The 24,172-nt window shown below is 63.1% G+C and overlaps 1 protein-coding gene across 3 annotated transcripts; it reads right to left on the bottom strand.

The window, feature by feature from the left end:
- Window positions 1–248: 248 nt before the first annotated feature.
- On the bottom strand, window positions 249–24,130 carry RABL6 (RAB, member RAS oncogene family like 6). 3 transcript variants are annotated; one of them, XM_081791011.1, is made up of 15 exons: window positions 23,750–24,128; window positions 15,861–15,995; window positions 14,131–14,178; window positions 12,117–12,169; window positions 11,099–11,190; window positions 9,194–9,334; window positions 8,729–8,834; window positions 5,896–5,999; window positions 3,624–3,928; window positions 3,260–3,410; window positions 2,182–2,376; window positions 1,884–2,112; window positions 1,408–1,579; window positions 995–1,053; window positions 249–907 (listed from the first exon to the last, which is right to left on the bottom strand). In XM_081791011.1, exons 1-15 carry the CDS (start codon window positions 23,877–23,879, stop codon window positions 716–718), a joined length of 2,112 nt encoding a protein of 703 aa, XP_081647137.1. In that variant the 5' UTR covers window positions 23,880–24,128; the 3' UTR covers window positions 249–715. The 3 variants fall into 3 exon arrangements, with proteins under 3 accessions (XP_081647137.1, XP_081647136.1, XP_081647138.1); XM_081791010.1 differs by having other exon boundaries at window positions 1,884–2,376; window positions 23,750–24,130; XM_081791012.1 differs by lacking the exon at window positions 15,861–15,995 and having other exon boundaries at window positions 23,750–24,130.
- Window positions 24,131–24,172: the final 42 nt, after the last annotated feature.

The raw sequence follows: 24,172 nt of genomic DNA, 5'->3' as shown, positions 1-24,172 counted from the left end.
AATGGCTGCATTGGCCAGCCTGCACAAGACGGGGCACACGTGGGGCCGGGCCTGCCGGGAAGTCTCCTGCAGGTCAGCTCCCTGGGCCACGTGGTGCCAGAAGGCCTCCGATGGGTTGGAGGCTGGGGGGGGGGGGGGGGGGGGCAGCTGCCTCTCCGGGAGAAGGACAGGGAACACTCAGGACCTGCCCACCAACCCAGGGCCACCCGGGACAGGCGGGGCGGCTCACAGGGAGAAGCACACACAGACGCAGTAAAACAGGAGAGCTTTATGGTCAGAGTGGAGTGGTGGAGGAAAACGAGAGAAACAGTGTCTGACGACCTCCCGGCCTGGCCGGCAGCGAGCCCGAGCGCAGGTGCAAAGCTGGACCCTGGGCCCGGGAAAAGGCGCCAGTGCCGCCTGGCGTCTGCCCCCCATGCCGAAAGGGGCAGGAAGCGGAGCCCGCCCGCGCGTGGGGGGCCCAGGAGAGCGAGCGCGGCGGGCCGGGGGCAAGCAGGAGCCGGCCGGTGACGAGGACGCGCCCCGCCCTGTAAACAGCCTTGCGGCCTCCTCGGCCTCAGTCCCATCCCTGAGAAGCGCTGGGGGCCGGCTCCCCGCACGGCCCAGCCCGCTGCCCGCTGCCCGCCGGCCGGCTCGGTGCAGGGCGGGCCCAGCCTCCCCAGCGAGTGTGGAGCAGGCCCGTGGCCATCCCCGCGCCGGCCCGGCGGAGCCAGGCCTAGAGCTCCTCGTAGTCCCCGCCCCCGCGGAGGTGGCCGCTCGGCGCCGCACCCCCCAGGAAGGCTTCCAGCTCGTCGGCTGCGGTCCTCTCGGTGGTGCCCCTGGGCCGCCGCCGCCGCTCCGGCCTGCCCTCCTCCTTGTCCCTGCTCTTCTTCTGCTTGCTTTTCTTCCTCGCGGCCTTTTCTTCCTCCTGGGAAGGGGGGTGGCTCAGGCCGTGTGGACGCCGGGACCCCACACTGCCCAGCGGGCGCCCGGAGGTGGGAGGCAGGGCTCCTACCTCTTTGCTTTTCTTCTTTTTCTTCTTCTTCTCCTTCGAGGGAGGCTTGCCCTCCTTCTCTGCGCAGAGGAGACACCGCGTGGGCCCCGCAGCCTCCCCAGTGCACCGCCCCCCCCCCCCCCCCCGGGCTGGGCCGCACCGGCTGGAGAGCACACAGGGGTACTACCAGGCTATGGGGGCGGCCGGGGCGCTCTCTCGCCGTGGGCCGACCCACCACAACCCCCACCTCTCCGCTTTGGGGGACAAGGAACTTCTGGGACGTGTCCCAGGTGACACTGCAGATCGGGGCCCAGGGTCACAGGGAGCCATGGGTGCTCCAGGGGTTTACGCAGCAGGCCACCTCTCCCGGCCGCCAGGTACCTCCCGGGCAAGCACTCGGCAGGTGGCGGTGGGACCCCCAGCCCCTCAACTACCTTCGTCACTGATCTCCTTGTGGCCCGTCTCCTCCGGTCCCAGCCCAAAGAGGTCCGAGTCATTCTTCAGTCTGAAGGAGGACACGGGGGGCTTGGGGGGCGGGGGCGGCTGGGCAGGGCGGGCGTCCTCGTCCGTGTCGTCAGAGAGGTCCTCTCGCACCGGGAACTCCTCCTGGAGTGGGGGGCGGGTTGGGTGGCCACCTGTCACGTGACCCTTGCGGGATGGCTCCTGCGCTTCTCGGGCAGGTGACAGCCACCTCGGGGGCCCCCACGCCCAGCCTGGACTTGGGGTGGCCAGCGGGGCCCGGGTGTGGCAGCCGGGACACCGCAGCCTTTCTGTGGTTGCTGTCCTGGGATTGGGCCCCAGCACCCCGCCCTGGGGTCACATGCTGGTCTGGGGCTCTCAACCCAGGATGTCGTCACCTGGTCCTCTCTGCTCCATCCTGCCATTCCCACCGAGACCGTCCCCTCCTCACCGCTTTCCGCTGAGTGTCTGAGTCGCTCTCGAAGTCAGGGTCGTCCATGACGAAGGACAGCATCTGAGCGGCGATGGGCCCCTCGGGGTCACTTGATGACGATGATGACGCCACCTGCTCACCCCTCTTCTCCTCGCGGCCTCCTGAGGGGTCCTGGCGGTGGGACTTGCGGACACCTGGCCGGCGGGACTCCACGGCCCTAGGTGGCCTCGAGGCCTGTGTGGATGGCCTTCGGGACAAGGACGAGGTCAGGGGGCTCTCGGCCGCCCCCACCCCAGGGCGCATCCCCTCCACGTACCGTTTGGTCTCTGGCTCGGCGCACTTTTGGGGGGTCGCGGCAGTGGCCTTGGTGTGCCCCGCCATCCCCGCTGCTTCCTCCTCGATGGCAGTGGCGTCTCTCCTGGGGACAGGGCCCGCGGGCGGCCTGTCTTCAAGGCCCACGTCATCCTGGAAGCCTGCCACCAGTGGGTTCCCCCCCGGGGCCTCCCCATCGCTGCAAAGGAGGGGCAGGGCGGTCAGACGACACAAGCGGGTACGGAGAGTCTGACTTCCCACCCTGCGCCCCCCGGACACCTCTGGATGTCCTCTCCGCCGGGTGTGGGCACCGGGCCGGGAGCCACTCTACCGCTGGCGCTCGGCACTTGCGGGAGGACACGGGCCACGGAGGGGACCCACCGGTGTGGCAGGAAAGTGGCACGAGCTGGCGGAACGGGGGGCGCGAGGTGGGGGCCCGGGGGAGGGGCAGGGATACCGCCACACGCCGGGAAGCCGTGGGGGGGGGGGGGGCTGCTCCGTTTACGTGCAGTGTGAAGGGTGTGGGTGTGGAGGGGCTCGGCTGCCGGCTCCGTTCTGTTACTCTCGCTCCCGGAGGGACCGGCGGGTCTGACCTGGGGTCAGTGTGGCGCGGGGGAGCCCGCGCGGGACAGGCCCGGGACCCGTGACAAGGGTGAGCGGCAGGGGTGGGGCGGCCAGGCCCGAACCGCTCTCTCTCTCTCTCCCCCTGCCGGGCCCAACCTCCCGGGGAGCCCTCACAGGCTGCCCCTCCGCCAGTGCTCTCAAATGGCAGCAGCCCAAGAACGTGTGGACAGGCAGGTCACGGGGCACCACAGATATGCCGGCTCGGGCCACCTGTGTTACGGGCCAGCCTCGCTGCCCCTGCTCCCTCCCTGTGGCAGGGGGACGAGCCCCAGGTCCAGCCCCCAGTCAGCAGCCCGATGGCTGGTCTGAGCGGGCTTCCTCCTGGAGCGTGGAAGCTTCCCTGAGCCCTTCCCTCGAGGTCCTGCCGGACCGGTGAGGCCTGTCCTCTTTGCTCACCCAGGGATGTGGAAGGCAGAGGGGAGGCTGAGGGCCCCGACCTGCCCGGCCCCTGCTCTCACCTGTCACTGTCCTGTGAGACCTTGGCTTCGACTTTCTTCTCCTCCTTCCGGGGGGCCGTGTCATCCAGGAAGCTGCGGTCAAGGCCATCTTCGGGAACAAAATCCTCCACGTTCTGGACTTTTGCCGGGGCCTCTGAGGCCGGGGCTGGCTCTGTGGACAGCACAGGCCGGTTCCCGCTTGTCCAACGCCTGCCCCCGCCGGGCCTGTCCCAGGCTGTACGTAGGTGACCGGCCGTGGGGCTGCCTGGCCGGGAGGAAGGACGGGGACCCCCTCCCGGTCTCCAAGCTCACGGGGCCAGGGAGGCCGGGCGCCCCGCCGCATCGCCCGTCACGCCCACCCCGAAGAGCTGCTCCCGGGGCTTACCTGGGGATGAAGGGGCCGCCTCGGCAGCTGGCGACGTCCCGAACAGCCTCGAGATGATGCTGCGCCGCGGGGCGGGGGCTGCGGGAGGCGGTGGGGCCTCTGCAGGGGCTGGGGGGCAGGGGCAGGCCGAGGGGGGTTGGAGGGGCAGCTGTGGGGCCGGCTGGGGCGTGCTGGGGCTGGAGCTGCCCGTGGACACGGTGCTCGGGGGCACCACCGGAGACTGGGAGCCTGAGGACGGGCTCTGCCCGTTGGCGGCCAGTGGGGACGCGTGGCCACGGCTGCGTGCCTCCATCATCTCGAGGAAGCTGGGGGGACACAGGGCAGGCAGTGAGCAACCTGCCTTCCCCTGGGGCTCTTCCTCTGAGCTGCGGGTGACAGCAGAGTCCTCACCCTCGGGCTTATCAGCCCTCCTGCCCCCCAGGCCTCAAGCAGAGCACCACAGGGAAGGTGCCCGCGGGTGCTGATAGGCAGGTGTGGCAGCCCCCTGGCTCACGCCCTGAGCTCTCCACCCACGACACAGGACCTGCGGTGGGGAGGCCCCCGACCCCCGAGACAGGGAGCAGCCAAGACCAGGGGCTCCAAGTCCCACTGGAGGTCAGTGACGAGCCCTGCCGCTCGTGGGCCGCCGTGGGGAGTGCCACCAGCCCGTGGCAACACCTTCCCCGTGGAGGCTTCCCCACAGGAGGTCTGCAGTGAAGAGCTGGCCCGTTTGCTGGCTGAGCTCCCTGGGCACCGGCACCTCCGACTTAGGATTTCCGGGGCAGGTGAGAAAGAAGGGCAGGGCGAGGGCGGAACCCGACTGCCCGCCCACGTCTGCGGCGGCCTATCCCCCATGTTCCAGGAAGCGTCGCGGAGACGTCTCCGCCAGGCCCCTGGCAGTGCTGCCTGATGCCGGGGCTGGCTGTGGGGTGAGCGCAGGGGACTCTCCGGCTGCCATCACCCCAGGGGGCAGGGGGCAGGGGGCCGGGTGGTGCCGGGTGCCCGCGCTCTCGGCCAGAGGAGCTGACGGAAGCGGGTCAACCCCGGGACGGGCTCCACGGCGAGGGCAGTTGCTCGCCAGGGTGGGGCTCCCACCCGGACCGGCCAAGCAGCCCAAGTGTGTGAAAACTCACTCCCCCAGAACCGCTGGAGCCGGTTCCAGAACCAGCGAACGGATCTGGCTCCAGGGAGACCCTAAGGCCCTTCGGAGTTCCCGGGGGGGGGGGGGGGGGGGGGGGGACAGACACCTACTGGGGTGCCGGCACTCCCAGGACAGGAGCCCAGGCCGGGAAGCAGCGTGCCCCGCCTCAGCTCCGACGTTTACGTGCCATCTCTGCGCACCAAACAAAACGCGAGCATCTGTTTGTTCGGGGGCAGCTCAGGTCACACCTGCCCGAGAGCGCGTGCCTCCCCGGGGAACTGTGGAGGGCGGACGGGACCCCGAGCACGCAGCGTACAGGGGCTCTCAGCACCACTCAGCCGCGCTGCCGGCAGGGCACACGCTCTGCCCTGGACCGCTCTCCCTCCACTGCCGAGGACCGAGCTCCCACTCCTGCCCCACAAGCCTCCCCAGTCAGGCCTCCGAGAGCCCGACCCTACATCGCCATCGATCTGGGAAACCGAACTCAAACCCACGGGAGCCCCAGCGGAAGACATTGGGGACGGCCAGTCTCGCCAGGGGCTCGGGTGGACACTCGGCCCGGGGTGGCGGGAACCGTGGCCCAGAACGGCAACCGTGTCTGGCAAACGGACGGTCAGCTGTACCCCGGTTACCCCTGTCAGCTTGGGGCCCCCCGGGGGCCCATCAGGTCAATTAAGGCCTGACCCCGATCTGCCGGGTGGGCATGGGGAGGGGGCAGGGCCTCAGGGTGTCCGTCCCCAGGGAGCCTCTGCTTCCGAGGTGAGGTGGGCTCCACCTGACACGTAAGCTGCCTGTTCTAGAAAGCAAGGCTGCTGCTGTGCGTCAAATGATGAAGAACCCCGATACAGGGAACGGGGAGGGCCGCGGGGCTGATCTCACCGCGAGGCCACCCTCCTCTCCCTCCCCTCGGGGGCCTGGACTCCCCCTGCCCGCGCTCCAGTCTGTGCACGGCCACACCCGAGGAGGAAGCGACTCGGGTTTTTTGAGCAACACGACCGGCCCAAGCTGCCGGGTCTACCCGGGTGGGGGCTCTCCTCGCTGCCGTCTCCTAGGCACGCCCCCGCTCAGAGGCGTGCGTGGCGAGCCCGCCCTCGGTGCTCCCGCAGAGCCTGCCTGCAGGTCTGACCCGAGGCGGCCCCCGGGCCGACGTACATGTCGTAGTTCTGGTCCTCTGTCTCCTGCTGCACCGACAGCTCCTCCAGCGTGGCGTCCACGTCCAGCTGGTTCGTCTCCAGCTGCCGGAGCAGCGTCTCTCTCTGCGGGGGAAGCAGACCCCTTCAGCCTCGTGTCCCTGCTCGGCCAGCCCTCGAGGGATTAAGCAGCAGCTGAGCACGGGGCATGGCGCCCAAGGCCTCGTCCGACACCCAGGCGGTTCGCCGTGGCTCCGAGGATGAGGTCGTTGATGTTAGCACCGCCCCGCCCCCCCCCCCCGCCCCGGCCCCGTTGATGTTAGCACCCCCCCCCCCCCCCCGCCCCGGCCCCGTTGATGTTAGCACCCCCCACCCCCCGGCCCCGTTGATGTTAGCACCCCTGCCCACACGCGGCCCCAGAGGTCCAGGCGGCTCCGACGAGTGAATGCGGCTGTGGGGCCGGAGCTCAGCGCCTCCGCCGCACAACCTTCTGCCGCTTGCTCCAGCGACACGACACGTGGTGTGGCCCGCCAGGTACAGGAGACCCCTCCGCATCGGTGTGCGGGTCGTAGCTACAGGGATCTATGACAACGACACGGGTTCCCCGGAGGAAGAGCAGGGTGCAGTGACCGCGGCCACTGCCTTGAAATGGGCCCACGCCAGCCTTCCCTCAGCCGCAAATGGCAACCACCCTGTCTGCAGGGCCCTGGTTTCCTTCCAAAGACAGAAGGACAGGAGAGGAAAGACCACCACCTCCCCGGGCAGGCCCACGCCTTTCTGGACGAAGAATGGAAACCACTGTGGCTGCAGAGGGGCCGCGGGCCAGCATCCCAGGGACAAGATGTCACGAGTCCTGCCGCGACGTGCCCGGAAGGGCAGTCGCCTCTGCGGGCTTCTCCCTGAAAGCCCAGAGCCTCGACCCTGAACGGGGCTCATGGCGATCGCACAGCCCAGAGCAGGCTCAGGACTACGTGGGAGGTGGGGCCGGGCCTGAGCGGGACACCCTGGGGGGCAGCGTGTGGCAGTCGGCGGACCCTCGCTGCTTGTGGTTTGGAGGGAGGTACCGAAGAAGCTGAGCGGGCGATGTGAGAGCCCTCTGCACCGTCCCTGTCCCTTCTGTGTAAACCTAACATTGCTCCGGAGTAAAACGTTTATTAAGAAAACAGAGGGACACCTGGGTGCCTCAGTTGGTTGAGTGTCCCTCTCTTTTATTTACTTATTTTTAATTTTTAAAAAATGTTGTTTTACTTTTGAAAGAGAGACAGACAGATAACCAGAAGCAGGCCCCAGGCTCTGAACTGTCCACACAGAGTCCGACGCGGGGCTTGAACTCACGAACCGCGAGATCATGACCTGAGCTGAAGTTGGACACCTAACTGAGCCCCCCCAGGGGCCCCAAGGGTCTGACTCTTGATTTCAGTTCAGGTAATGATCCCAGGGTCGTAGATCAAGCTCCATGTCAGGCTCTGTGCTCAGTGTGGAGCCTGCTTGGGATTCTCTCTCCCTCTCCCCCACTCGGTCTCAGTCTGGGAAGGAAGGAAGAAAGGAAGGGAGGGAGGGAGGGAGGGAGGAGAGGAAGGGAGGGAGGGAGGAGAGGAAGGGAGGGAGGGAGGAGGGAAGGGAGAGAGGGGGGAAGGAAAGGAAGGAGGAAGGAAGAAGGAAGGAAGGGAGGGAGGAAAGGAAGGGAGGAAGGAAGGAGGAAGGAAGGAGGAAGGGAGGAAGGAAGGAAAGGAAGGAGGAAGGAAGGAAGGAGGAAGGAAGGGAGAAAGGGAGAGAAAGGAAGGGAGGGGGGAGAGGAAGGAAGGAAGGAAGGAAGGAAGGAGGGAGGAAGGGAGGGAGGAAGGAAGGAGGAAGGAAGGAAGGAGGAAGGAAGGGAGAAAGGGAGAGAAAGGAAGGGAGGGGGAGAGGGAGGAAGGAAGGAAGGAAGGAAGGAAGGAAGGAGGAAGGGAGGGAGGAAGGAAGGAAAGGAAGGAGGAAGGGAGGGAGGAAGGAAGGGAGGGAGGAAGGAAGGAAGGAAGGAAGGGAGGGAGGAGAGGAAGGAAGGGAGGGAGGAAACGAGACAGGGCAGGCGTGCTTCCTGGACTCAGCAGGCTGCATACCAGGCACTGTGCTCGCGGTGTGTGTGGGGGTGAGACGTGGCGGGGCTCTCCCCGCAGCTACACACCAGCGGGGGGCCACCCCTGCCACGCGGCGGGGTCAGAGGAGCCGGGGAGCAGAGCCCTCCTGTGGGCCTTCGGGGGCAGGCCGTGCCCACACGGGGCAGAGGGACCCGAGCAGGCCTGGTGAAAGCCCATGGCAGGGGTCAGGGTGGGTCTAGGGGGAGAGGGGCTGGGGCACCCGCCGGCCCGCACGTCTAGTTCCTGGCTTGTTGGTCAGAGACGGCCTGACACATCTTAAGGAACCCTGCATCCTCCTGCAGCCGCATCTGTGAAAATTCTAGAAAGGCCTGGGTCTCAGGCTAGCAGCAGAGCAGAGGAAGGGGACGGAGGGGGACGGAGGGGGACGGAGGGGGACGGAGGGGGACGGAGAGGGAGGGGGACGGAGGGGGAGGGAGGGGGAGGGAGGGGGACGGAGGGGGAGGGAGGGGGACGGAGGGGGAGGGAGGGGGACGGAGGGGGAGGGAGGGGGAGGGAGGGGGACGGAGGGGGAGGGAGGGGGACGGAGGGGGATGGAGGGGGACGGAGGGGGAGGGAGCGGGCGCCACGGGGCCGCCGGCACCGGCACGGCGAGCCCTCACGGCGGCCGCATTCCAGGCAGACGGCTGTGGCTCTGCTCGGGAGGGCGGCCCTGCCCCTGCACTGGGACGGCACCTGCGGGCGGAGCGCTGCCGCTCCACCCCCGGGGGATGGACTCACCTGGAGCTGCAGGAACGGGATGTTGAAGAATTTGTGAAGGTATTTCAGGCCAAAGCTGTTTTTCATGGAGGACTCGGCGTAGCGGAAGTAGGAGGAGCCCGGGGGCCTGTGTGCAGGAGGAACAGAAGGTTCTAGAGGCTTGGAGGGGGGGGGGGGGAGTGGTTCAGCCCCTCCGGAACGCGGACCACACCCGGGCCGGCCAGCCCTCCACGCCCCCGAGGGGGGCCTCACCGCATCACCCCGACACCCAGCCCCGACCCGGCCTGCCTGGTGCCAGGAAGCCACTCTGCCCTCTGCAGACCCCCTGCCAGTTACTCTCTGACCCTCGTTGCCCGCAGCAGGGCCCCTGCTGGAGCAGGGGGGAGGAGTCTGAGCCCCTTGGGACGCGGCTGGGCCTCGAGTCCGAGGAGCAGGAGGGAGGGCAGGAGGGCGTCCAGGTGCCAGGTCTCCCGGCCACCCACCCACCTGTCCAGGTTGTCGATGAAGTCACGCACGTCGTCGGGCAGGACGACTCGGTGCTCGCCCATGTCGCGGTAGTTCCCCAGCACGCACACCGGCACGTGGGCCGGCACCTTGGGAAGCTCCCGGAGAATGTAGTTGAAGGTCCTGAGGGGGTACAGGTGAGGAGAGACGTCCTCGGGGTCAGCTGTGACACAACCACCCGCCACTTCGCCCGGAGCGCACGGAGCCGGGAGGGCCGAGCCCTCGGTCCCGCTGGTTCCCGCCTCTCTCGACCTCCTTTCCTGGGAGTCCCTCTGGTGAGGTGTCTCTGCACCCCCTGTGGGGCACGGCTGCCCCGTGGGGCCAACACGTGGTGCGAAGCGCGTCCCGACCCAGAGACCGCCACCGGGCACGATGCGGACACGCACGCCCGTGCTGACAGACCGGACTTCATTTTCCCGGGAGGCGCAGTAACTGAAACCGTCATCAAAGGACCAAGGGCATCCGCCTCCCGCCCTGGGGCCCGTCTCCGGCATTCTGTCCGAGGCCACGGGGCCCAGCGACGCGGGCCTGGCTCCGGCCCACGCGGTCCACCGAAAACGCCGCCGCCCCACGAGGGCTCAGAGGAGCCATTCTCGTTGGCCGTGGGAAGGCTCCGGACAGAGTGGCACCACCAGCAGGGTGCCGCGGCTGCTCCCGTCCGGGCTGACCTGCCCCTGCCGTCCCTGCCCCAGGCCCGCGGGCGGGCTCCTGCTGCCCCTCACACACGGCAACCCCACCCCCCCCGCTCCCGCCCCCGCCAGTGGTCCTTCCTGGCCTTGGGCAAAGGCCGCGGGGAGCTTCGGGGATGCCGAGGGCCTACCCAGAGCTGCGCCCTGGCAGATTCTAGGCGGGGAAACCACCTCTAGGTGCCTTGGCGGCAGGGACCACTGCGGCTCATTCGGGAGACACGCCGGCCTTCCCTGGCGCCGACCCCGGGAGAGCAGGGTGGCCGCCTCTCGCACAGGCACGTCTGTCCGTGGGAGCCACCGCCCTGCTCTGCACGCTTCCGAGGTGCGCCCGCTGCCACCCAGGGGCCTCCCATGCACGTGCTAGTGATGGGTCCCCGGCGGGAGGGACCGCATCCCCGCAGGCCGGAGGGCTGACGGGAGGCCCCATCAGATCCCTTGGGCCTGAACCCTCCGGGTTCCCGAGAGCGAAAGCTTGACCTGCGCAAGGCCGGCGCCTCCGACCGTGCGCGAACGTGCCCTCAGATAAACGCAGCGTCTGCGGATGCGTGTATAAGAGCCTGTGTCCCGAAGACGGAATCTGCGTGTGCAGCGCCCTGAGGAAAACCTGGCCGGCACCAAGTGACGCCCGTGCCAGCCTCTCGTGGCGGGATTACGTACGCGGTGACGAGAATCTCAAGGCGGAGCTAGACCCCACAGGCCATTTTCGCCAGCCCCCACCTTGGGCTGATGCAGAGGCGGGACCGGGGAGTCCGCTCGTGTCGCCCGTGTGGCCCGCTCCCACGCTCCTCCCCGCAGCCTGCTCTGTAGCGTTTCGCTGGGATTCTAGCTACGCGCCCCCTCGTGATCAAAGGATGTGGGGCGTGTCCTCGGGGAGCCCCAAACAAGCGGTCGCTCGATCCCGCCAGACGTCGCGTGGTACTTTCAGGGAAGGCCGTGGGCTGTGGGAGGGGCGCCTCCCCCGGGGCTGTGACCCCCACCCGGCCCGCCCGCCCGCCACACAGAGACGTCCAGAGACGGCTGGGCCTCCGCTTCCCGGCGGCTGAACTGCTGGAGCCCACGACGACCACGGACAGGGTCCCGTGGTCTGGCACCAGCCGCGATGCCGGCGTAACCACCGCCCGCTGGGCTGCAGGGGGAGCCCTCCGGGTGGCGAGGCCCTAGGAGCCTCGACGGCCGCTGCCGGCCAGTGCCCCCTTACCACTGCTTGGTGATGTCGAACATCATGACCACCCCGTTACAGTTCTTGTACACGTCCAGGAACTCGGCGTCCAGGGCCATCTCGGACTCCGCCTAGGGACAGGAGAGAACTGGGCGTAAGAGAGGGTGCTCCGGGCAGAGTCCCAGGGGTGAGAACCCGGTCTCCTCCTGGAAATGGCTGAACAGGACTTTCACAATCTGAAAAGACAACAGCTATTTTCGTTTTGGGAAAAAAAACCACGTAGACGAGATTATCCAGGGTAGGGGTCAGAAAACTTTGCGTCAAAAGGTCTAGTAGTGAACAGTTCAGGCTCCGGGGCCACATCAGCTCTGTCTCTGATCGGGGCCTTCTCCACCGGCCAACAGCATCCCACCCGCAGGCCTCACAGACTTCACGCCACACAGAGGGACGAGCGGGCTGGAGCAGCCGGCGCCCCATTGCAAGGTGTACATTCCAGAACTGAGGAAGACACTTGCAAAGAACCTTCCAGAGCACACAGACAGGGCCGCGGGCTGCACGCACACAGGCTGCGGTGCTGGGGCCAGGGGCAAAGTGTCACACAAAGGGCCAGACGGGCCTGGACCAGGTGGTCACTTAACCCTCCTGCCCTAGAGGGGATCAAGGAGGCTGCCTGCCAATCGTGAGACCATCTACGGGCAGGAGGACACAGAGAGCAGGGCCCTTGGGAACAACGTGAAGGCCTCCCTCGGAGGGAAGGGGTGCCGGTTTGCCCGACTTCTTTGTGTCAAGAGTGGTGGCCACAGCGAGAGCCCATTCAGAGCCACACTCGTGCCCACGTGCGCGTGGGGCCACACGGTTTGACCAGTGCACCTCGACAGCCCTCAGCTCAAACTCCCTGCAGGCCAGCAGCTTAGGCAGGCCCAGCCATCCCCAAATACAGCCGTGGGCGGCGCAGGCTCGCACGAGGAGTGGGGCCAACTGGTGCCACTGGAGTCCCGGGGAGGGTCCCAACCCCCATCTGAGCGGTGGGCCCCGTGGCCGGACACGGCCTACCCACCTCCTGGGGGTCGTTCTCCACCTTCAGGCCGTCACCTCGCCGCCTGCACTTTCCTGGTCAGAAGACAGACAAGTCACAGAGGGAACTGTGGCTCCAGGGAGGCACGCGGCTCCCCACATCCCACCCTGTGCCCGGCCCCCACCTCCAGCAGGCGCCGTACTCTACTGAGGAGGAGGCCCGGGGAGCCACGCCCCCACAGCGGGCACTGGAGCAAACCCACCAGCGCCAGGAAGCGGCCGCCACCCTACCGAGACCTTCCTGGCAGCTGTAGCCGCCGACCCCACCAGGAGAGGCCCTGAGGGGCTCCAAGAACTTGGCCTAGACTGGAGGGACATCCGGCAGGGCTCGGGGCCGCTCAGCAAGATCGCCCTAAAGCCCCCACCCGGGCTCTGGTTCGAACTCGGGCACTTCCTTCCCGGATCGACAGAGGTCCCAGCCCTGAAAGGGCGCTGCCGGCTGGCGCAGGCTGGCACGGCCCAGCCTGTGAGGTGCTGCACTGGAGGCCAGAGAGGCTCCCTGAGCTGGTGCTGGTGCCGGCCGAGCTGGGCCCGGCCCTGAGCGGCCCCAAGGAGCTAAAGCCAACTCCAGCGGGTCCCAAGGAATAGAGTTCCACACCATCACCGTTATAGACTGGGCGCGTTCACACCAGCCGCTCCCTGTCCCCACAGCTTCTTTTTGACCCTCTGACCGCCTTTGGGGCCCATGGGGCGCAGCGGGCGGTCCCTGTCTGACGGCAGCTGGCCACAGTGCGCCCTCCTGGTGGCCGCTTCCGGGCCACAGGGCGGCATCCCAGCACCACCGACACTCTCGGTGAGCTTCCGCTGCCCTGGGGTACAAGGCTGCTCCCAGGTGCCCTCCCTTCTCGGGGCGCTCCAAGACTCGCCGGGCCTCGCCTCCTTGCCACTCTGCACTTCCCACCAGGCTCTCAAACCCGATGCCCTCTGCTGCTGTGCATGCTCACACCCTGTCCCACAAGCAACGGGCTGGGGTGGTGGAGGGGACCAGGCGACACGGAGCTGCAGGGATGCTGAGCACTCACCAGGGGCCCCGCGGCTTAAGCCTCCTGGCCTGCCTGGAGCTCCCGCTCACCCTCAGGCTGTCCTACAGCAGCCGGGTCGGGCCTGGGAACCTACACCCACCTAAACCCGAAGACGATGGTGAGGGGACAGGGGTGTGCACTTTCGGCACCAGAACCCAGAGCTCACAGCAGACTGTCCTTTCTCGCTGAGGACACCTGTGGCTACGGCAAGCCTCCCAGGCCAGGGGTGACACCGTGCTCGGGAGCACAGGGCACACACGGGGCACCGGCACCAGGGAGGAATAGGGGCTCTTGCCCAGAAACACAGAGGAGGGAAGGAGAGGGCTCCGAAGGGGGAGCATGCCCGCCCCCCTCACCAGGCGCACTGGGGTGTGGTCCTGACAGCTGGAGCACTTCCCTGTGAGAGCACAGAGACACCACCGCCGTCAGCGACCATGGGGCAGCAGTCACGTGGGCGCATGCCCCTAGAGGGTGGCAGCTTCAGAAGCCCAGGAGCTGGTCCTCAGCTCCGGGCCCAGGGCACTACATGAGGGGCACTGCAGGAAGGGCTTCTGGAACAGCCTCGTGCAGGCATCTGGCTTTGGGGCCCACCCGCTGCTGGTCCGTGTCTGCCCCACGGCCACGTGCTCTGTCCCAGTGCGTGAAATGTGCATTTAAGCAGCAGAGGCCGAGGTCCCTACAGGTGACTGCTGTGTGTCCGCCCCACCACCCTGGATGCAGGAGGGAGCGGCCTCAGATGCAGAAACTCAGGGGAGCAGCACGAGCCCAGACCTCCTACAGCCCCTGGCTGTTCCTGGGGGCAGACCTTCTGGTCACACACTCCTGTGTCCGCCCTGCGGCTGCGGAGAACCCAGAGGTTCCGTGACTCACACAAGGACACGCCCAAAGCGTGAGCGTGGGGGAGGGGGGACATCTGCTCCGCAGAACGGACGAAGCATCAGGAAAATGTACTTGTAATAAAGAGACAGGACTTACCTTTGTCAACTACGTCCCAGACCTCAACTTTCACGATGTCGTCAGTGGCTACGACGGGGGGGATACAAAGATTAGTGCCCGACATGACCGTCGACCTTCTGGGCAGAGGGGCTTTTAGGGGCTGCCCAGGTGTCCAGGTTTGTTCCCACTCTTCAAGGGTGGGTCCCCCGCCAGGAGACACTGCGCTCCTCCCTCAGCACCTTCTCCAAGGACAGCCTCCCTGCCCCACCCCCCATGGCCTCTGTAGGAGCCGCGGCCCCTCCCCGGACGGCAGGGAGACTCATCGCTCCTTCAGGCTCCTGCTCAAGGCGCAGTGAGCAATCCTGGCCTGTCTTCAGCTGACATGCCACCCATTTCCGGCGGGTGTCCCTGGGGCGGGCTTGTCCCTGGCCTGGGTCCACATGGCCAGGTGCTCTTTGCAGGCGCACCTGGGGAGCAGGCTCTGGGTGCTGGGTCAGGCCTCGGTGGGCCTGATGGTGCTCAGGCCCGACTCTCACCCAGCAACCGGCCTCAACTTCACTCCCCGGGACGTGGGCCCACTCTAGCTGGCCCCCCGGCATCAAGTTTCCACCCAACCCGTGGTCCAGGACAGGCCCCTGAGGGGAGAGGGGCCCTCGTGCAGGTCGTCGGGACACCTCTGCCAGGCTTGCTCAGAACTACTGGCCTTTCTGTGCTCTGCCTTTTCCTCACAGGGAAGAGACCCTCAGACCCTCCTTGGCGGTGCTCGACCTGGGAGGGGTGCGGGGGACCCAGGGGGCCGACCCCGCGAACGGCCAGTCCGGGCCCAGGGCCCAAGCGCAGGACGGTGGCTCGCCGCTCCACCCCGGGTTCCGAGGGGAAAGGGGGAGGTGGGGAATTGCCACACACCTGCCCCAGGCTGAGGGGCACGGCCAGCTTCACCCCTGCTGGGAAGGGGTGCCGTGGGTGGCTGCCCTCAGGCCCCGCCAGCCCCAGCTGATGACTGGGGTGGCGCCGATCCACGCAGCCGTCCTGGGACGTGGCGGGAAGCGGGAACTTCCACAAAGACCCCGTGTGTTGACAACTACATTTTTTTTTTCAACAAAAACGGATGTTTAAAATGGTTCAAAGGACTCTGGTTTCATGATTTCTGAACCCGCAAAGCCACTGTCCTGCCGCCCACGGGGCCGCCGTACTGTCCCGGGGGCAACAGCGCCTGCAGCTCAGCTGCAACCAGGGGCCTCGAGGTGCCCCGTGCTCTGTCGCGTGACCTCGACCTTGCAAAGGTGAAGGGGCGGGGCTCAAAGGGACAGAGGGGTCCTTCCTGCTGGTGGAGCGTATGTGGGCGCAGTGCCGGCTGTAACGGGAGCAGCCCCCCCGCCCCCCCGGCACTCCCTGATGCGTCACATGTGGTAAACCCGGAACTGGAGCCCTCTGGTGGCCTCTAGGGTCTCAGAACCGAGTGGGTCTTGGCACAGCCCCCCACGAGGCGCCCCCACCACTGCCTCGTCTGTGTCTCTGGAGCAGCTTTCCGCGAGAGGGGATTTCGGGACAACCCAAGCACGGCTTTAACGGGCGCCCCCACTGCGGCCCTCTGCGTTCAAGGTCTGCGGGGTTTCTGTGAGGACACCACAGCCGGGGAGGCGTCTCCGAGGGACCGAGGCCTAGGGAGCCTCAACAGAAGCCCCGACCGCACAAAGGGTGCGGTACCTGGCCCCCAACTCGGGAGGGCGGACCCTCGACCCGCCCCCCTGCCCCCAGCCTGCCCTCACTTTTGTAGTTCCAGTGGATGCTGGTGACCCGGATCTCCTGCGTGGGGATGTACTCCTCCACGAACTGCTTGCCCTGCAGCCGGTGCCACAGCGCGGTCTTGCCCGTGTTCCTGTCTCCTCGGATCACAATCTTCACTGGGGGGGGGACAGATTGGGTAAACAAATCAAACCAACGGCAGACTTTAACTTCACCGACAGGAGCCCACGTGCCACCCATGTTCCTTCCACACAGAGCGTGGCCCGCGTGGCTGGCGAGCAGGGAGGAGCCCAGCGCCGGGGAGCGGCCTGGCTGGGAGACCACCCGCAAGGGGTCGGGCCCCTGCTCGGCCCGTGGACGAGACCACACCGTCCGTGTCCCGGCAGCCCGGCCCCTCTGCTCTCCCTCCCTGTCCACGACCCCGAAACATTCCCTGCCCCGCCCCCCGTGCTGATGGAGTCAAACCGGGCTCGGACTTCACACCTGCCGGAGAGCGGTCTCGCCTAGAGCCAGATGTCCTGGGGACCCCTGACTCACAGGGTCAGGGTCAGGGTCAGGCTGCCGGAGGGGTCGGGCGGCAGCTGATGTTCTCAGGAGGCTCCCTAGATTTTGGTAGTTTGCTCTTAACCCACTTTCTCACAGCCCTGGTATTTTTAGCACACAATTTTGTAGCGCGCCAGCACTTTCCAGGCCGCACACGTGGGGTTACGGCAGCAAGCCCGTGTTCCCTGCCGTACCGGTCCAACACGGATTTACGTGGCGGCCCGTGTGCCAGGTGTGCGCACGCGGCAGTGAGCGAGCCCACAGGCAGCGAGTGCGGGGACACGAGGGGCAGGCGGGGCAGCCGTGGATGAGATGGGCAGCCTGCGCCGGGACCCCGCGATGCTCCTGGGCCCCGTGCAGGTGCCCGGCGCAGCAGTGTGGACGGCGGATGGTGCTTCACAGCCTGGGACTGGGTGAGGCCAGCAGGGGCTTGTCCAGAGCCCTGGCCTGGCCCCACAGCCGCCCGGCTTTTTTCTCCTGCAACCCGTCCTGCTCCAAGGCCCCCTGTTCTCGGACACTCGCTACTCATCCTGCGAAGCGTGGTCACGTCAGCTCCCCCCCACCCCCCCTCCACCCTCCCCAGCTTCCGCCATCAGGACATCAACTCCCCCCCCACCCCCCCCCCGCCACCCTCCCCAGCTTCTGCCATCAGGACATCAACTCCCCCCCCTACCCCCCTCCCCAGCTTCCGCCATCAGGACATCAACCCCCCCCAACCCCCCCCTCCACCCTCCCCAGCTTCCGCCATCAGGACATCAATCCCCCCCCAACCCCCCCCCCCGCCACCCTCCCCAGCTTCCACCATCAGGACATCAACTCCCCCCCCACCCTCCCCAGCTTCCGCCATCAGGACATCAACTCCCCCCCCACCCCCCACCCCCAGCTTCTGCCATCAGGACGTGGTAGTTGTTTTCAACTTGAAGCACCTCCAGTCAGACCAGGGGCGTTCCACTTTATCCCATCACCAGATGGGACACAACAAGCCACTGCCCTCAAGGCCGCGGGCAGTCTAGACGCGATTCCAGCCAGAAGCCAAATACCCGGCAGAACCGGGGAGAGCCACCAGGACGTGTCTGTGCTGTCAGCGCAGCCCTGGGGATGCCCTGGGTCCCTGTCACGAGCCTGAACACCCTGCAGGAAGCGTGTCGCTTTAGGAGAGCACCCCCCACGTTAAGGACCCACACGAGACACGCGTTCGGTGAGGGTGGGTGGACAGAGACCATGCGCAGCTCACCCCGAGAGCGGGAGCACGGATGCGGAGCCCCCAGCGCGTCCCGGCGGCAGGCCAGGAGCTGGCTGTCCTTCCCTCTCCGGATGTTGCTTTTGATGGCGTCAGACTCTCACTTCGTGGTGGCGCTTTCCCTGGTCTCAGCTTCCCTGGGCAGGCTCCTTTCCAAACCTACTTGGCCTTTTTCTATGCTCTTCGGATTCCCGCTTACTTCCCGAAACCTCTTCCACTTCTTCAAACACTCTCTACGTTCTGACTTTGTCACTGAGGGGCAGCCGGCACACCACACGTCGTTAGTTTCAGGCGTGCAGGGGACCCGACGCTGTATGCACCACAGAACGCTCCCGCGCTCCGCGTCGCGACCTCACCGCTCAGAGCTGTTACGGTGCTGCTGACGTGCACGACCGGATCCCCTGAGGCCGCCAGGGCCTGCCGTCAGCCTGCCCTGCTCCCACTGCTGTGTCTGCCGGCTTCCTGATCTCCCACCAGCAGCTCCGGTTTCTTGGAACTTTATCCCCGGAGCCTCTCCCGGGTCTGGGCTGGAGCCGCCGTCGGAAGGCACCTGTGATATTTCTGCCCGTCGTTCGGAACGCTAACAACCTGGGAAGGCCTTAAGTGAATCCTCCATTTCAGACTTTGGGACCACACGGATGATTCAGACGCAAACCCTCCTGGAGGTCACCCCCTGGGCTTGCACAGACCCGGCTTTGGGCGGGGCTCTCCTGGGAGAGGCCCCTTCTAGAATGGGTTCAGGGTTTTCCCTCCTGCCCCACGGGGACCAGCACCCAGCCAGGGTCAGGCAGGTGCCTCAGGGAGAAGGCAGCTTCAGAGCTGGCCTCCCTCCCAACATCACCCCCTTTGCTTTTAAGAAACGTGCACTAGACAGCTGCACAACCTTTATCCGAGTTCAGAACTGAGTGATGCGTCGACGTTTCCCTAAATGTTTTATTCAAACTTTTAAAATGCTTTTTGGGGAGGCTGGGTGGCTCAGTCGGTTGAGTGTCCGATTTCAGCTCAGGTCATGATCTCGCATTCGTGGGTTCGAGCCCCACATCGGGCTCGGTGCTGACGGCTCAGAGCCTGGGGCCTGCTTCGGATTCTGTGTCTCCCTGTCTCTCTGCCCCTCCCCCACTCACACTCTGTCTCTCTCCTTCAAAAATAAACATTAAAAAAAAAATTTTTTTTTTAAGTTTTTTAAGGGAAGGGCTGTTCAGCTTACTAACTTTATCACGCTGCCAGAAACAGAGGTTGGGCGCTGTGGTAAAGAAGGCATGAGAAGTCCATTTCCTACACATAACAGTGTCCCAACAAAGGGAGACTTCACACACACACACACACACACACACACACACACACACACCTTTTTAAAGTAGGCTCCATGCCCAGCGCAGAGCCCAACGTGGGGCTTGAACTCATGACCCCGAGATCAAGACCCGAGCTGAGATCAAGAGTCAACGCTTAATTGACTGAGCCATCCAGGCACCCTGGGAAAATTCATTATTTTTATGTTAATTTTTTCCCTTTAGAAGGGCATGTATCTGCCCCTGCTCCACACTTGTATTTTTTCTTGTGCTGGGTGGAATTCTATATCCTAGTGGAAAGCTCAGTGAAAGAGGGGAGTCCTTGCCTTGGTCCTGATTTGAAAAGAAACGCTTCCTATGTCTCAGTACGTACGGACGCAGGTTTTGGTAAATACTCTTGAACAGGTAAAAGAAGCTCCTTCTGTTCCTAGTTTGCTTCTTAGCAAGTGGGTTTTCTCAGGGGACCCAGCTGGCTCAGATGGTGGAGCATGTGACTCTTGATCTTGGGGTTGTGGGGTCGAGTCCTATGTTGGTGTAGAGATTACTAAAAAATAAAAATCTTTAAAAAAAGTGGGTTTTCTCTTTTTATTTTCTGTAAATCACGAATGAGCGTTGAATTTTATCAGATCTTCTTGCACCTACTGAGATTATGATGCTTTTTCTCCTTTAACCCGCTGGTAAAGCGTGGAATGTATCTTTTCTATTAATCTGTGCACTCCTGGGCAGTCCTACTTGGTCTCGATACAATGGTTTGTTATGAATATTTTGATGACTTTCTAGATCCCATTTCCTGGCTTCTCACTGGGTTATTCCCTCTGTGCTCATGGACAGGACCGGACGGTTGCCCTTTTGGTACTGTCCTCCTCTGTCTTGGCAGCAGGATTTACCAAGTGCAGGAAGCAGGCCGAGTGCCCCTGCCCTCTGTGTCCTCTCCATCAGTGTGATGCTCGGCTCTCTGAGGTCAGATTTTGTATTTCTCAGGCTCGGCTTTAGGGGCCATTCTCTAGGACACTGCCCACTCTAAGTTTTTCGTTCTACTGGCGCAAAATTATTCAGAACATTTTGTATTTTAAAACCTTGCGGTTATAGTTGCGTACTCTTGATCACTCGTGACATTTGTCTTTTTTCTTTATCAATCTCTCCAGAATCTGCTTTACCAGACACACACCATGTTACATTCTGGTGAACATTTCAATTGATTCTTCTAAAAAAGAGTCACTGGTTTTTGCTTTTTTCTTGGTCATTTCCTTCCTTCTCCTTTCTTGGGGCTTATTCTTTGTTTTTTTCCTGAATTTTCAAACTGTATTCCTAAGTCAGTGACCACAAGTACGTGGGGTGTTCATGATCACTGAATTGTATTGTTTTAAATTTATTTTTATTCACTCATTCGTTCATCGAGAGACAGGGAGAGCGAGGAGCAAGCACCGGGGAGAGGGGCAGAGGGAGAGAGAATCTTCAGCAGGCCCCATGCCCAGTGCGGAGCCTGACACGGAGCTTGATCCCACAACCCTGGGATCGCGATCTGAGCCGAAATCAAGAGTGGAACGCTCAACGGACTGAGCCATCCAGGCGCTCCCGCCCAGTAACTTAAATGTTTAACATTCATTCACATTTGCTGTGACACATCTCAAGTTAATTAATCTCTTTATCTTCCTTGTAAACAGCGCAAGGCCTTTCCAGTGCCTTAACTCGGATCGGCTCGGTCCGGGGCTCCATGAGGCCCTCCAGGGGTTCAGTCCCTCCTTCCACCTGGACCATGTTAGTCACCATCGCGGTGATGGCCACGACCAGCACTTGCTTGGATCTCGCCCCACATACTCACCGGTCTCGGCGCTCACCTTGGCCTTCTGAACCCCACCCCTGTGTCCCGAGCGCCGTTTCCATCGGCCCGGCGCGCACCCTTGGTATTATTTCAGCGGGCGCCTGTGCACAGCAAACGGTCCGGCTCAGACTGCAAACGAGCTGAAGCACACACACTCGCGAGTAACTGCTTCCTCGGGTGAGGACCTCCCTCAGGCCGCAAACGGGACTGCTGCCTCGGTGGCGGTGGCGTGTGGGCTGCTCCTCTGAAGGCGGGCTGGGCTCTGGCTGCTTCCTGGACTTCGATGTTGAAACGCTCGCAGGATGTTTTTAAAACCCTGGACCGGGACTTCTTGGGAGTTTCACGTACTTCATGGATTCTGGAAAACCCTGTCTTCGTTCCCTCAAATATTGCTTCTTCCCCGTTCTTGCTAATCTTGTGTGAAACTCGTACCCCATGTGTGCTCCATTCCTGGGCCACACAACTCTCTTCCAGGCGTGAATTCTCTCCTCAGTGTGGTTATTACGCTGATTCACCTGACTGCTGGCTTCTCGCTTTTAACGGCCGTGTTTCTCATTCCTAGCTGTTCTTTTTGGTTCTTTTTCAAACATGACTTGTCTGTTCATACAGTCTTGATATGATTTTAAAGCCGTTTCCTTCTTACCCTGGAAAAGCTCTCACCCTGAAATCAGCCTTTCAGAAGGTTTTTCAGTGAGAAAGTGTTTAAGTCCATTTCTACATTCTAGCACTGAGATCCAACTGGCCAGGACTCTGGCTGTCCCAGTGTCCGGACGCTGTCTTTGTGAGGAGTGCAGTCCTGACAAGTTCCATTACGACTGGCGTCTCCTGACCTGGGAAGGTGCCCCAGTTCAAGCTTCTTCACTAAACGCGGCCAGTAAATCGTGTCCAGAGTAGAAAGGAGAGACCAAGTCAGGTAACACCCTTTCTTCCACTTTGAACGCAATTAACTTTCAAATTATAATTATGGTCCAACGTCTCATTCAGGTTTGATTCTAAGTTTGATGTGTGTGCTGGGGCTCTTGCATATATGACATGAATCATTTCTATTATCACAGCAATTTAAAAGAAAACTTTGCTCTAGGAGACAAGGTTCTGTACGAGGCAACAGATACACTTGGAAACCATCAGCCCTTGCGTGTAAATATCTTGAACCTATAGTCATCAGATTGCTGGCTGGTTTCCCCTAAATAAGGTATTTTGGAAAATAAATGAAGGAAATCAAAGTTTCCACGTTGCACACTGTTCACCTACTGGGCCAATCTCCCTCTAAATGAGATTTCTCTCCATCTCTCCACCTTTGCTGCAGTTGTAGGGAGTCACAGCCTGTCCCCCAACCACCCGAGGCTGGGTTCACCTCTCTGGAACAACTCTATGGCACCTCCCCCTTTTTCCTAACCACCCTCGCCAGGGGATGTGCCCGTCAGGGAGTGCTTCTCAGAAGGTGAAAAGTTTACAGTTTCCAGCTCTGATTTCCACACAACTAGAATTAAGCTTAAAATAATACTCTAAGTGATAAAAGTAAATAAGGGAGCCAAATGGAAATTCTAAAGCTTTGCACAAATGGGTAACTCGACTTACCATTCTCTTCTCTGAATGTGACAAACACATACAAAATTGAGAGTTGAATACACCTACATCTAAAATACCTCTCTTTAAAACCTGCACAGAGGTCTTTAGGGGCCCTGGTTGGCTCAGTTGGTGAAGCATCCTACTTTGGCTCAGGTCATGATCCCGTGGTTCACAGGTTCGAGCCCCGCGTCGGGCTCTGTGCTGACAGCTCGGAGCCTGGAGCCTGTTTCAGATTCTGGGTCTCCCTCGCTCTCTCTGCCCCTCCCCCACTCATGCACCGTCTCTCAAAAATAAATAAATGTAAAGAAATTAAACCTGCACAAAGGTCTTTCTAATTAGTTTAATATTGCACGTTACCACCTCAATATGTCATCATAGGGACCAGAAAGTTCCCCTTAAAGTGGCAAAGGGGGCGGGGGTAGGGAGGAACCCAAAATCTTGTAGCAATATATGCAAATACTTGAAAGGAAAACAATTTAAAACCAGAGAACATAAAAGTCCTTTAAGTAATGCTAGGAAAAGGCCAGCCAGATGGAAAACCTTAAAAGAGGCCAAGAGGACCATCAGCCTCAGGAGCTATACATTTTACATAATTTATGACAGGACTGGAAACGTCCTGGGCTCTGAGGGCGTCTGAAAATAACTCCTCCTTCCCTCGGGGGAAGAGAAGTCTCCTACAATAAGAGTCTCTGTGCCTTCTGGAGCTTTTTCCAAATATATCCCTTACAAATGCTTCTTAAAAAAAAAAAGAAGAGGGGGGCAGGAACGCGTGGCGTAGATGATATTCTCTTCAAACTGAATGCGAAGTCTACAAAGAAAAATCCCAAAGCTCAAACCACCACATCCAGCTGGATCTCACCGCCCCTGGGCAGGTTGTCACGTGGTTCATTGACGGGGAGCCCATCACCCCTTCAAGCGTCACAGACCACAGAGCTCTCCCCACGTTATATAAGAATCACTCTTGGACGAGGTTATCCGGGCCAATCAGGGCACCGCAGAACGCACCGGGAACCGCCTGGACGAATTTTACCGTGCAAACGAAACGCACAGATTTCTTAACGTGCCCGTATTCCTCGGGAATGACCCACCGGTCAGAGGGGAACGCCACGGGCCCAGGCGCCCCCACTCCGGCCCCTTGGGTCCTCCAGGACCTCGTCTCCAGCCTGGCATCACCTCCCGACATCACCTCCCGAGCCCAAGTGAACACCCCTAGGGTACCTGCCACAGGTAAGGGCTCAGCACATCTCACACGGAGCAACAGGATTTGCCACATCTCCCCGCAGACCGCCAGGCCCTGGGGGCGCGACAGGGCCCTGGTCTCTGCCAAGTCCCAGTCGCCAAAGCCCGGGCCTGCGGACCCTGCGGGACAGCGCCCTCCTCCACGCGTGCCCTCGGACCCCCCTTTCCACGTCCCCTGGCAGGAACCCAGCGCGCCCGGCCTGCACTCACTGTTGTACTGCACCCCTTTGGCGAAGCGCCTCTGCAGCGCCTGGTTCATGGATTGCAGCCCGGCGGGGATATTCTTGTCGCGGCCGGGAGCCTGCTCCGACCCCACCAGCTTCTTGAGCGCGGAAAACATCTTCCCGCTCCCACGTCCGAGCCCGGCGCGGCCCGCGAGCTCAGCGGCGGCGGCGACGACGGCGACCCGGCGCGGATCGCACCATGTCCCGGGTCCCGGCGGCCGGGCGCCTGCTTCGAGGGCAGCTCGGGGGCTCAGCCGCGGCGGTTCCGCTCCAGCCCCGGGGACCCCCGGCGCGGCCGCCCTCCGTCTGTCAGAACCGCCATCTTGGCGTCGGCTCGGCTGGGCGCGCGGCTACGGGGCGCCGCGAGGGCCAAGAGGGTGCGCGCATGCGCGGCGGAACGCGAGCGGAA

This window comes from Panthera onca, chromosome D4 (assembly GCF_046562875.1).
Source record: "Panthera onca isolate mPanOnc1 chromosome D4, mPanOnc1 haplotype 2, whole genome shotgun sequence".
NCBI lineage: Eukaryota > Metazoa > Chordata > Mammalia > Carnivora > Felidae > Panthera > Panthera onca.
Note: the sequence above shows the minus strand (reverse complement) of the source record. Positions and strands in the feature narration are given on the sequence as shown.